The 12,897-nt window shown below is 47.0% G+C and overlaps 1 protein-coding gene across 4 annotated transcripts in view; it reads right to left on the reverse strand.

The window, feature by feature from the left end:
- Window positions 1–12,897, reverse strand: part of KIAA1549 (KIAA1549 ortholog) — a 139,565-nt gene that overhangs the window by 75,140 nt on the left and 51,528 nt on the right. For all 4 annotated transcript variants that reach the window (XM_078059624.1, XM_036072795.2, XM_078059625.1 and 1 more), the window contains exons 2-6: window positions 8,612–11,332; window positions 4,708–4,796; window positions 3,474–3,651; window positions 2,626–2,756; window positions 538–721 (exon numbers count right to left, since the gene is read on the reverse strand). In XM_078059624.1, the coding sequence (XP_077915750.1) occupies window positions 538–721; window positions 2,626–2,756; window positions 3,474–3,651; window positions 4,708–4,796; window positions 8,612–11,332 (3,303 nt within the window). The remainder of the gene's footprint in view (window positions 1–537; window positions 722–2,625; window positions 2,757–3,473; window positions 3,652–4,707; window positions 4,797–8,611; window positions 11,333–12,897) is intronic.

Raw genomic sequence — 12,897 nt, forward strand, 5'->3', positions numbered from 1 at the left:
CCCACCCCCACCCCGCTCCGTTTGCACCGTGATTCTAATTGCTTCAGCCAGGAAGAAAGGTTTTGTTTGTTTTATTATTCTTTTTTTAGTTTTATGCGTGCATGCAGTAAAATATACTCTTTCTGGTGTACAGCTTTATGGCTTTTGCCAAATGCACAAAGTTGCATAACCACCACCACATTAAAGATACAGAACAGGCTCATCAGCCCCCAGAAGTTGCCTTCTGCTACTCTTCTGCGGTCTAGCCTTCCTCCCACCCATCTCCCGGGCAACCACAGGTCTGTTCTCTATGCCTCTGGTTTTACCTTTTCCAGAACTGGGGTAGGCTTTATCAGTGCCCTTTACCCTCATAGGACAATAATAAAACAAGGCCAGTGGGTGAGGAGGGCTCTGGAGGCCCACCCCGAATTGACTCTGAGATGCTCCGATTTTATCTGATTTATACTCTGGACTTCAGCCAAGTATTTCAAAAGTGGCCCAAGCAATGAAAATACTTGCGGCCACTTTCCCAGCACTTTGCGAGAGAGCCATACTCACGTTCGGCGATCTGGAGCACTGGGTACCCCAGGTAGAAACTGAACTCCACCACGCTCAAGTTCCTGAGCAGCTGGCTCACTTCTGTCCCATTCAAAAACCCCTGCGTGCCCCTGACGGCAAAGACGATATTCACCGGGCCCCGCCGAGGAGCCGGCCTTGAAGCACCCATGGTGATATTCAAGATCTAAAAAGAAGGAAGGTGGGATAAGCTTCCAAAAGAAAGCAAAACACCGAGCTAAAAGCCGATGATTTCTCTCTCACGATTCCTCTCATTGATTTTTTTTTTTTGCTAAAAGGAGGTAACGTTTTTCAAAGGAACGAACTAGCTCCACAACCTGGTTCCCGTCTGCAATACTTAAAATTCTCAGTTTACTGAAAATGTTTTTCCCATGAAGTGATGAACTGAACACATGTATTTATAGTCCCTCCGCACCCCTCCCACCCCAAATCCCCCTGAAATAATAAGCTGAACAAAGGGGAGTAAATCTACAACAGCTCTGAGAATGGAAGAAAATCAGAGATTTCTGTCAAATTCCTGGAAGATGGAGAGAGGATGGGATCATAATGATATAAACCAGAACTGAGGGAACTGAGACCCAAATCATACACAGGCACGGAGCGCAGGGGCAGAGAGCCGGTTCCCCTGGTGCCCCGGGAGAACTCTGCAGGAACGGACACCAGAGGAGGCCGTGAACAGCAATCAGTACAATTAATCAAAGCCTGTATACCAAAGAGCTGAGCTGATTCTCCCTCTTCTTCCCTTCTAATTGCCACAGGCAGGGCAACACAGAAGTGCTGGCCAAGCCACATCTGCACCCTGACCTGCCCAAAGTACCGCTCCCTAAGGAAAAGGAGCTCCCCGTCAGAGCAGGCTAACAGACTGTGTGGGTTTGGCCCCTAAGTAGGAGGGTAGAGACTTCTATCCACCAGAGCACACAAGAGACAGAGAAGGAAAGAAAACGAAAGAAAGGGCAGCTTTGCTGTGAAAAGTACACTGAAGCGCTCCATCCCCAGAAATCCTTATCCTGCACTGGGGCAGGGGTCCCAGGCTGCCTCACCATCCTCATCCTCTGCCTGGGACCCAGTGCTCCAGGGAATCGTCCCATCAGGAGACAGGGCGGATATAGACACAGACACCACAGCTGAATGGGAGAGCTGGCCAAAATTAACAACCTGCTTCTTCACTCCTAACGGCGACTAACCAAAGGTCTCCAAATATTTACGGAAAACTAGGAGCCCGAATGCCAAGGACCAAGAGAACAATGGCTGCAGAGAAAACAGAGACAACGTGGAAACCAGAAGGCAACTTTTAACAAATGCTCATTAATGTCCTCGGAGACTTTCTAGGTGATTTTGCATCATCATTCAAGATAATCCTGCATCTTTGTAGGAGAAATCACCATGAAAAAGGAGCCAAGAACAACAGACAAATGACAGCTGAGAGCAAATTCAGCAGAGGGACTGAAAAACATGATGGACACAGCTGAAGACGAAATTAATGACTCAGAAGACAAAGTTTAGGAATTTAAAAAGAGATGGTATTATAAGAAAACATAAGAATTATGAAACGTGTCTCCAAGTTTACAAAAATTTAATATAAATTCTAGAAAGAGAGAACAAAGGATACGGAGAAAAAATATCAAAGAAATATAACAACATCAGGGGTTTCCATACAATACACACAAAGCCTGTTCATTCCTGAGTGGCCAGATTCTGTTTTTAGAGTGAAGCACTGCATTTCGTGGTACCTCATAACATGAAACACCATGTACTGAGGCACTCCCCAATTGGGTATTTAGGTTGATACCGTTCCTTCTTAGAACATTCTTGTGTTTCCGGCATATGCTCATCTCTGTCCAGCTCACCACACCTGAGCTCCGTGGTCATCCTACTGCCCCGTAATCTTCAAATACACCTAGCCTATTCACACTACGTGAACTCGGCGCCCCGGAAAGAGATCGACCTCGATTCATGTGAACTGAACTTCTTCCATGAGAGGAAGAGTTAATCGTGGCCTCAATAAACATGTGAAACGAGTTCCTCTTTAAAGGACAAAGCACCTTGTTCTGCATTCAGTGCTATTCTCACCTGCACGGTGAAGTTATGCGTCCCCTGGTGGTGTTTTCTCACTTCAGAAAGAGCTATCATCAGGCCTTTCTCGATGCGCTGGGTGAAGTTGCAGAAGCTGGTATCCACACTCTGAGGCACGAACTGAAGAACTAGAAGGAGGACAGCAATCACAGGCCCATGAACCAAGCACTGGTTTAGTACTGAGGAATGAGGAGGCAAAAAATACTATCTAACTCAAAAAACGCCTCCATAGCATGGGATTAGGTACTGAGAGGTAGCATTTAGCGGTCTCCTAGCAGGGAAACGGAGAAAGCCAACTCTGCCCCAAATGAATACATACAACGTGAAGGTGACTTGTATCTTTTAAAATGGAAAAAGATAACAATGGGAGCATCAAAAGATGCAAGTGACTGAAACATTTCAAGTATGAAATGTGAAAATACTCTCAACTCCTCAAAAAACACTGTGGGGGATAGATGGAACAATGGGAAAATGTCAATAATTTTTCAACTGTGGATATGTGTGTGTGAGTGTATTCAATAATCTTCATCTCTTAGAGGCATGAGCTGAAATACTTATGGGTGAGATGACATGATGCCATATCAAAATAATGTGGGAGGAGGGCATGTAGGTATCACAAGACAGACTAGGAGGTGAAAATTGTTGAAGCCGTACGATGAGTACATGGAGGCTCATTCAACTATTCTGTGCCCTTTTGTATATGCTAGAAGTCTTCCATAATTATAAACGCTTTTTTTAATTTAAATGAATTGTTTAAAATCCTCCCCCAATTTTTTAACAACGTAAAAAATAAAATAAAATTTTATTTACAAATCAATCGAAACAACTATGCTCAGTTTTCTCACCCGTGTGAACTTGGAACCTGGACTCTGGCACAAGGAAGGAAGGTTTCACAGCCAGGATTAAAGGAGTTTGGTCACGTACAAGTTTACTGTTTATAAGTACATTTATGACTGATATTGCCGTGTAAACGAAAGGCCCTGATGTTACCAGGAAAGTGAAGTCAGCGAATAGTTCATAAACCTATGAAAATTTAAAAAAAAAACACAAAAGACAGTAATTATCAAATTTGAGAGGGCTGTAACTCAAAATTAAAGGAAGCTGCATGAAGTAGAAAAACAACAGAGCAAGTAAGGTAAAAAATAAACAGGTAGCTTTAAATGAAGGGGGAGGGCTGCATAGACAATCAAAATTTTATTTTAGTTATCCCTTTTACAGATCTGCCAACTGTCTCAAAAACAGCATAAAATTACAAGGGCAAAAACAGCGAGAAAGAACAGCCAATAATACGAACTGAATAATGAGTTACGGAGAATTCAAAGTCGTTGTATTTAATCCACATGTGAAGGAACACTTATTCTGTTGAGCAGGGCTGTCCAAAAGAAGTTCATGAGCCACATATGCAGTTTTGAAATTTCTAGTAGCCACATTAAAAAACGTAAAAAGAAACAGGTGAAATTAATTTTATTTAACCCAATACATCTGAAATATCATTTCAACATGTGGTCAATGTAAAAAATTATTAGATAGTTTACATTTCTTTTTTCACTCAGCCTTTGAAATCCTGTGTCAGTTTTGCACTTACAGCACGTCTCAATTCAGACAAGCCCCGTTTCACGTGCTCAGTAGCCACATGTGGCTCGTGGCTCTGTTCAGGATGGTGCAGGTATAAAGCGTGGCTTTCTGACCTCATCAGGGGAGAGGAGGTAGGAGCACAGGGTCCACTGTGTATGGAAATCTATCTCTATCCCACTAAGTGTACAGAAATATGCACACGCACTCACTCTAAAATCTAATTAAAATTCTAATCCAAGTCCTTTTACGTAAATCAAGGGAATCATCACGTCATCATCCCCAACTCTGGTCTTAGAGCCTTTTTGTTCCAATTCTGCCAACACACCCCTCCAGTGGACTACACCTGGCCTCAGGTGGGATCAGGGCTTCCCTGATGAAGCGACGTTTGAGTGGCTATCCCAGAATGAGCGGGTGTTCACCAAGAGAAGGAGGGAGGAGAGGATAGAAAGCGTTCTAGAACCATGACATGCCTTCAGCCTGAGCTCCCGCGCCACAGGCACCCACCTTGAGCTCCACCGCCCGGTTGAAGTGAATCCTCAACACCTCTTTGATGGACGTGATGATGTACTCCTGCACAGCTCTTCTGGCCAGCACTACAAACCAAAGCCAACCACCAAACGCAGTTTAGTTTCATTATGAATAATGTGGGCGTCACACTTCTGGTCCCCAAAGCAGAGCCTGTGCTCTGCCAAACTGTGACAGCCGCTGCCAAAATCATTTTGTAAAACTCAGGCCCAGACTACGGAAGAACAGGGGAACGGCAGTGGATCTGGACATTCCCAGGTGTTCTGTCTCTTGGCTACGCCCCTAACGGTAAAACACAAAGTTTTAAAACTCTCAGCAGTAATATTTTAAAAGACTTTAAGATGTTACTCAGCAAAACTAGATGACATCTTCCCCTGTAAAATGAGGTCTCCTACCTCAGTTTTTCAATGCAGTAAGGGAAGGGTTTTCACCACTAATAACGGGGCGGGAAGGATTTTCACGATCCCCATGTATTAAAATTTTATGTAGGAAGTAAAATATTTCTTATAACAAAGTCTAGCTATATTTAGCTCTCCTTCCACATCTAAGAAATTCTATTTTAAAATGTGTAATAAGAGAGCCTCTTTCTCAGTATTTAGTAAACATGTCTTGCTGCTCCCCTTTCTTTTCCCTATTATTTTTTCTTTCCTCTTCCATTAACTTCTCATAATGCAGAATCTAAATACGTTTGAAATTATTATTCGGTTTTCTGCTTCCTATTCTTGATTTTTAAAACTGGAGACAGGGAACACCTGGGTGGCCCAGTGGGTTAAGCGTCTGCCTTTGGCTCGGGCCATGATCCCAGGGTCCTGGGCAGGGACCCCACTTCTCCCTCTGCCTGCCGCACCCCCTGCTTGTGTGTACTCTCACTCTCCCTCTCTGACAAATAAATAAAACCTTTAAAAAAATAAAAATAAAAAATAAAACTGGAGACAGAATCGCTCTGTATCTTTCATTCTTTTTAAAAAAAAAACATTTAAGTTACATTCAGTTGTTTTCTCTACTGATCGATGACCTTGATAGTAAACACGGGAAAGGGCTTTTTTAATTCATAAGACCATTAGAACAAATGCAGACACCCTGACGGTGTCTGCGGACACACCAATGGCCAACTTGGCCTGGACTACACGGGCTCCAAGAGGACAGACTACAGCATGGGTTTTAAAGGGAAGGACAAAAATGAGTGGGAAGGAAAAGAAGGGAAAAGGAGGAAGGAACGGAGGGACAGAGGCACAGAGAAATAGAGGGAGGGAGAGAGGAAAGACCGGAGGGAGGGAAGGAAAGATCTCAAAAGCTAAACTTGGGGAATGGAGAGACAGAATGGAAAATCAGAGACAGAAAAACCCAAAAGACCAAAGGAAGAAGTACACGTTGCAAGTAGCCCCTCTAAAGGGTGAACCATCCAAGTATTACTCTGAATAGTCTGCACGACCCACCATGAAAACCTACACCTTCTCTAGTTAATCTAAGTAAGATCTAAACTGTAACGTCAGGATATGAGCACAAGGGTCTTTGGGGAAAAAGGATCATCAACAACAAATATCTGTTTCTCCAAATATCTAGTTTGGGCCAAGAGAGGCGAAAGAGCCCTGCTGAGGAGGCCAGGGTCACGCAGATCCTGGGTAGGAAGCACAGCCTCACCCCCTAGAGGATAAACATGGTGAAGTGCTCTCCCAAGAGTCCACCACGGATCAACGGAGGGCTCTTACTTTTATGACAGAGCTCCATAAAAAGAACCCTTTCAGAGGACAAGTAATCACCCCAACCCTCTCTCTCTGATAATTACTAAAAGACTAAAAGAAACCAAGGCCAAATTTAAATGAAGATTCTAAATGAGGTGATCCTTCCTAGGGCTCAAAGATAACCACTGAGAGCAAAAGATAGCATTCCTGTCCACTTAAAAATACAATGTAACACTAGGGATACTTATGCCCAACTCCCCATACTTACTACAACTGTTGAAGTGTACATTTACAGCGAGTGAATTCTACCCCAAAAGCTATTGCAAATACTCGGATCCCTAACAAAGAACACCAAATTCATTAAATGTACATCCTCTATGACAGTTAATCCAGGCTATATATGTCTGATATTCTTAGAGATCTTCTAAAATGGTTTCTAATTATTTGTAGAAAAATTTGAAAAGACACATTACGCCTACAAGTATCATAAATGTCACAAAATCCAAGAAATAAAGAAGCTTTCAGTAGTTCTTTTAATAAGCTTCTTGTAACTGACCACTTTGTGGTTACTACATAGTAATGCTATAGAAAAGGAAGAAAAGTATCATGTCTATGAGAAACTCTTCTCTCTCCTCTGGACTACTGTTTTCCCACAGATGAAAGTTCACCACTAGTCCCAACCTCATCTCCTAGCATAATTACTTCCTCCCCCCATTTCACAGTCTAATTACCAGCCAAGCTGAATGTCGTTGGGCTGTCTGACCTCTCCACCTGTGTTCACACCTTCCACCAGAAGGACACTTCCCTTCATCTCCGGACGACAGCCCTCTTGAGTGTGCACCTCCAATTCACATCCTTCCAAACCCATCCCTCATCATCTATCTCAAAAGTCACTTTTATAGAACTCTGCTTCAACCATTCTTATCACAACTTCCAAGAAAACATGGCTTGTGTCTACCCTACTAGAATCTAAGCTCCTTGAAAGTCAGATCCATGTCATTCATGTAGATAACCCTCAAACCTTCTAAAGGCATAATTATTTGTCAAATTAATTAATAAATGGTTCCTTATTTAGGGGAGGGAGGGAGTTAAGAGAGTAAAGGCTTCAGCTTCTCCCCACGACCTCAGAGGGTGGTGGCACCACCATGATGAGCAGAGGATGCATGGCCTACCTCACAGCATGATCTCCTTCTCCTTCCTCACCTTACGTTTCCCTATTCTTCTTCCTTCTCCACTCCACTCCATTCCTCCTCTACTTCTATCAACTTCTTTCCCCTTTCTTCATTTCTATCCTCCATTCCCACCAAAATCAACAACACACAGAGCCAGGCTGCACATCAATATTACATTGTATTTAAGTATATTAACAGGTCGCAAGACTTAACACGCAACCTGTCATTCCTGATGAAGAACAAGCTGGAGAACCCAACCAAGCAGGCCAGTCACTGGACATGTACAGATATGACGTCAAACGTGCTCTGATTTCATGAGACTAAAGCAGCTGGGCAGATACAAGGGAAGCTGCTGCTTGTCAGCCAGTCACTCGGGCTGTGGACCAGGGTGGAGATCAAAGTTTATAACTGAGATCAGACATTTAGCTGCTCCCTGTTTCTTTCTCGGAATCTCAGGATCTAAGTGACATTTACAGGAACATGTAGGGGCAAAGTGCTCCCTCCTTTCAAGGAAAAGAATAAGAAATTGTAGCGGTTGCCCTTACACATTTGTGCATCTGCTTGAGCTAAACACGAAGGTTTTTGTTTTAATCGTGCCATCTACGCATCCACCAGGCTATGAGTTCCAAAGGCAAAGAAAGATCCTAGCAAACGCTCCTAAGCCTCCATCTAAATCTTTTATCTCTCTTAGTGCTACTACTAATATGTAGCATTTTGTGGGTGTTTCTTATGTGCCAAGCACTGGGTTAAGTACTTTATGTGCAATGATGCATTTAAATCTTTACAATAACCCAACAATGTAGATGCCACAGTTATCCTTGTTTGACAACTGAGGAACCGAGAGGTCAAGAGACTAACTGTCCAGAGAACTCACAGGAGAAAGGGGAAGGAGTGAGGGTTACCACCCAGGGGCTCCCTGGGGCCGAAGCCCCCGCTCTTTCCCAGGATGCTATATGTCACAGAGGCAATCCATACAAGCACCTTAGAAAGATCACCCCAACCAAGAGGTGACTTGAAGTGGAGCCTTACCGGTTGTGATCAAATAGGCATCGGGAACTGTAATATCACACACATACGGCGGCTTGGTGGTGACCAGTGCCGGAGTAGCAACAGTTGCTCCAGAAGTGGAGGTGGGCACGGGATGAAGGGATGGCGGGGGTCGCACCGAACTGCTCTCGGGGGGATTCTGACTCGCAGTTCTGCTGCCCGGGGTGCTGTCAACAGTACGATCAGGGGCAGCACTGGTGTTGGGGGAGGTGGGTTCCGTGGAGGTGTTCATTGGTAAATCTGTGGGTGTGAATGATGGGCCCACAAATATTGGCTCTGTAGGAAGAGGGGAGGGGACCACCTCAGAAACAAACGAGGATGCTGACGGCAGGTACGCATCAGTGCCCAGCAGTGTGGGGCTGGCAATGACTTTGGAGAAAGAGGGTAAGACAGGTGAGCGGTCATCCGGAGCACTGACTTCGTCACTGGAAGGTGTTGGAGTTGGAGTTGGAAAGAGAGAAGATTCTGCTAAAATGGGTGTGGTATGAAAAGCAGTCAAAGGTGACGGGAAGTGAGTCCCAAGAGTCCAAATGTCAAGGGTGGGCTCAGACCTGGAGGGCACCAGGGTGGTGACCGCAGAGTCATGGGCAATGAGCGACAACTCAAAATAGGAGGTAGTTTCAGTGAGGGCTGAGGTAAAATGAGCTTCGGGACCTGTCGGGGAAACTGCTGCTGCTTCAGAGAACTTGAGAGAATCAGAAGGGAGGCTTGAGAGGCGCGACATTTCAGAGTAGCCAGGAAGAAACGTGAGTGTACTTAAAAGGTCTGAACTCGGCCGCGGCTGAGGAAATTCAGAGTTTGTGGAAGCAGGAACGGAAAGCGGGGCGGACGGCGCACGGAGAGAGTCAGACGATGCGAGCGTCTCAACCGCGGCAGAGGACGCCTGAGAAACGACAGCGGCCGCGGCACTCGCTGTCCCCAAAGTCGGAGAGGCAAGCCCTTCTGAAGGTGAAGGGACCAGGCTGCTGAACTCGAGCGGTGGAGTTGAGAGAAAACCGGCCGCGGACTCCAAAGCCCGTCCAGTCTCATGTGCCGAAAAGCGGCCCGGCTCCGGGTCAGGGGACAGCGAGGGCTCCCCGGACGCGCCCGGAGCGGAAGCCGAAGGCCGTGGGTGGCCGCGAGCGGGCGGGGGGCGGTTCTGGTCCGCGGTGCGCGGGACGGACGAGTCGGGCAGCACGCTGCTGATGACCCAGGGAAACCCCGCCGTCCCGCCGCCGCCTGGCGGGCCCGGCGTTTCGGGGACAGAGGAGGAGCCCAAGGGAGCAGGATCGGGTGACGCTGGCGCAGAGAGGTGGCCGCGGGAAGCAGGCACCGGGCCGGTCCCGACACTCCTCGCACCCGCCTCGGCTGAAACCCCAGCGCCCGCTCCTGAGACGCCCGCGGAGGGAGAAGAGAGTGGAACTACCGGCCGGGACGGGAAGCGTGTATGGAAGTCCTGCGGCTCTTCTTCGAATTCTGCGAAGTCCGCCACTCTGCGGCTCGGCGGAGAGACGCCGCGGGCCTCCGGTGCGGTCACCGACAGGGTCTCGGCGCCGTCCCCCGAGCCCGCGTCTTCCCGCCCCGGGAGGCTGGCCGACGCGACGAGCCGAGGCGACGCCCCGCGGCAGGACACGCAGCCCGGGTACGGTCTGAGTGACGACAGCGGGCTCAGGCCGCGGGCGTCGTCCTCAAGGGCTGCGACGACCACTGCGTCGCCCGGCAGCTCCGACGTCTCACCGGAGCTGCCGGGGAGAAAGGGGTTAGAAGAAACATCAGCTGATGGAGGAGAAGAGGACACGGAGGCAGGAGGAGATGAGAACAAAGCCAAATTTGGGCTGCCGCCGCTACAAGCAAGGGCCATCTGTGCCAGAGCTGCGGCAGGCTCTGTTCTAGAAAGGATGGTTCCTTCTAGACTACGACTCACAGCTGTGGTCGCCTCAGGGTATCTGGCCGTGGCCGTGGCCGTGGCCGTGGCCGTGGCCGTGACCGTGGCCAGAACATCCTCTGGAGGCGGTGGGACCTCCGCCCAGGAGGGCAAAGGCTGCTGAGTCAGGCCACTGCCTAAGGGCAGAGGCTCTGCAGACAGAGAGCTAGAAAGAAGGGTTTCTGCCTCCTCCGTGCCTGAAGCCACAATCTCCGGCAAAGTCCTGCTCGCTGAGTGCCCGTAAGCGTCAGTAGCATAAAGCACCAAGTTCCTACTAGGAGTTGGAAGCATGCCCTCGGATGTGGGAAAAGCTGACCGAAAAGCACTGAAATGACTGGGGGATTCGGTATACGTCGTTGGTTGTTGCATTGTGTTCTGCCACGCTGATGTCATCTGTTGGTCTTGTAAAGAAATAATGGGTGAGGATGGAGTCAGCGCCGGCGGGCTGACCGGGAGATACCGAATCGGAGAAACCACGCGGGAAGTGGTCCAGGGAGCTTCTGGCAAAAAGTTATCCATTTCATCATCCTCTCTGACCACCGCATTGCTCATCATCGACACATAATTTGCCACCAAGATGCTGTGATCTGCTATACTTTGGGTCATTGTTCCTTGGTTAAAAAAGATTGTATCAAAAATAGTGGCGGATGGAGATGATATGACGTGGAGAGAACTGCTTTCCTGGGACCCTGGGGCAGTTTCTGTTAAGGCCACATGTGCAGTGCTGTGCACGGTGCTTTTCTTCATCATGAGCTCCACGGAGGATAAAGAGAGGTTTTGCTGTTCCAGAAAGAGCTCATCTACAAGGGAAGTAAAAGCTGGGTTAGTTGCAAGGCAATCAAAGTCATATTGCCAACACTTTGTTTCAAAATCTCCACTCACTGTGAATATGCACAACACACAGAAGTTAAACAGCTAATTGGGAGCCAGAAATTGCCAGAATTACATTCAGGGTAATATCTGCAAATATTCATAACTGTGAGCTCTACCTTTACTTAAGCTTGTGTGTAAGCAGACATTAACATTTTTTTTCTCTGACTTGCAAATGACACCACAGAATACTGGATATAGAGGAGGTCCTGGGAGGTTGTCTAGTCCATTCTGTCTCATTTATCACACAAGAAAGAGAGTTCAGAGAAGGTAACTACATCAGTTACATGATCACCCAGAGGTGAAGCTGGAATCTCAATATCAGCCTGTCTTGATTCCCAAGCCCACGTTCCTGCTCTTCCACAAGAGCCAGCTCTCAAGAGAAATGAACATGACAAGTCTGACAGCATCACTCACTACCCAGGTAAGAGTTCAAAAGATCCTAGTTTAAGGCTGCCCACACTGAGGCCCCCGACTACCTCCAGGCTCAGCTCTCATCATTCCCTGCTCCACTCTCACACCTTCCTGACTACCTGCAGTTCCCAAATCCAAATTCCCTCTGGCTTAGCGACTCTGCACATTCTTCTCCCTCTGCTTGGGATGCCCTTCCCTGGCTCTCCACTTGAATCACTCCTACTGGTCCTGCAGATTCCACATAGACACCACCTCCCTCCTTAGTACTCTAAAGTTGAGTCCGTGCCTCTCCTGAGGCTTCTACCTGTCGTATCCCTTATCATCCCTCACTGAAATGAACTGTCCGCTCATCACACTGTAACCCTCTTGAGGACAAGGACCGTCAATCTGTTTTCCCAGTGCCTACCCCAGTGAACGACACATAGTGAGAGCTCAATAAGCATCTGTTAAATGAATGAATAAATAAAGGAGTGAATGGTGAGGACCGAGTTCTGATATGTGCCAAAAGCATCCTATCATCCTCTCAAACTTTCATATTCTTTATCCTTGTCACAGCCATCATTATCATGGAAGTGGTTGAGGTATCTCCACCTATCATTCAAGTACACTGTATACAGAGGCAGGATCTGTAATGGCCCAAACCCCTAATGAAGACCCAGAGCACAGGGTACTGTCCACTGCAGCAGAGGCTGGGGACTGAGCAACTATCATGACCCATAATAATACCCTCCTCTTGCTTATCCAAACAGTCCATCAGAACATGAGTGTGTGAAATACTATAGAGATCACCTTGAATTCACTCTTTTTGTTTTTTTTTAAGTAAATTATTTCTGTTCTATTCCTGGCAATGTGACAGACTGGAGATCTTGAAGTCTTCCCACATCGTAACACTTAATTATGCTTAGTAACTATTCAAAAACATCCTTTTACATGACTGGATGAGCCTGCAAGACAAAAAGGGACATGTGCTAAACACAGGAGCAAAGAAGGAGATGGACTAGGAAGGTTATCGAGCACTACAGTCATTGGATAGAGGGATATTGGACCAGATAGCCTAATGGTTAGGCCACAGGGGAATAAG

Source organism: Halichoerus grypus, chromosome 12, assembly GCF_964656455.1.
Source record: "Halichoerus grypus chromosome 12, mHalGry1.hap1.1, whole genome shotgun sequence".
In the NCBI taxonomy this organism is placed as follows: Eukaryota; Metazoa; Chordata; class Mammalia; order Carnivora; family Phocidae; genus Halichoerus; species Halichoerus grypus.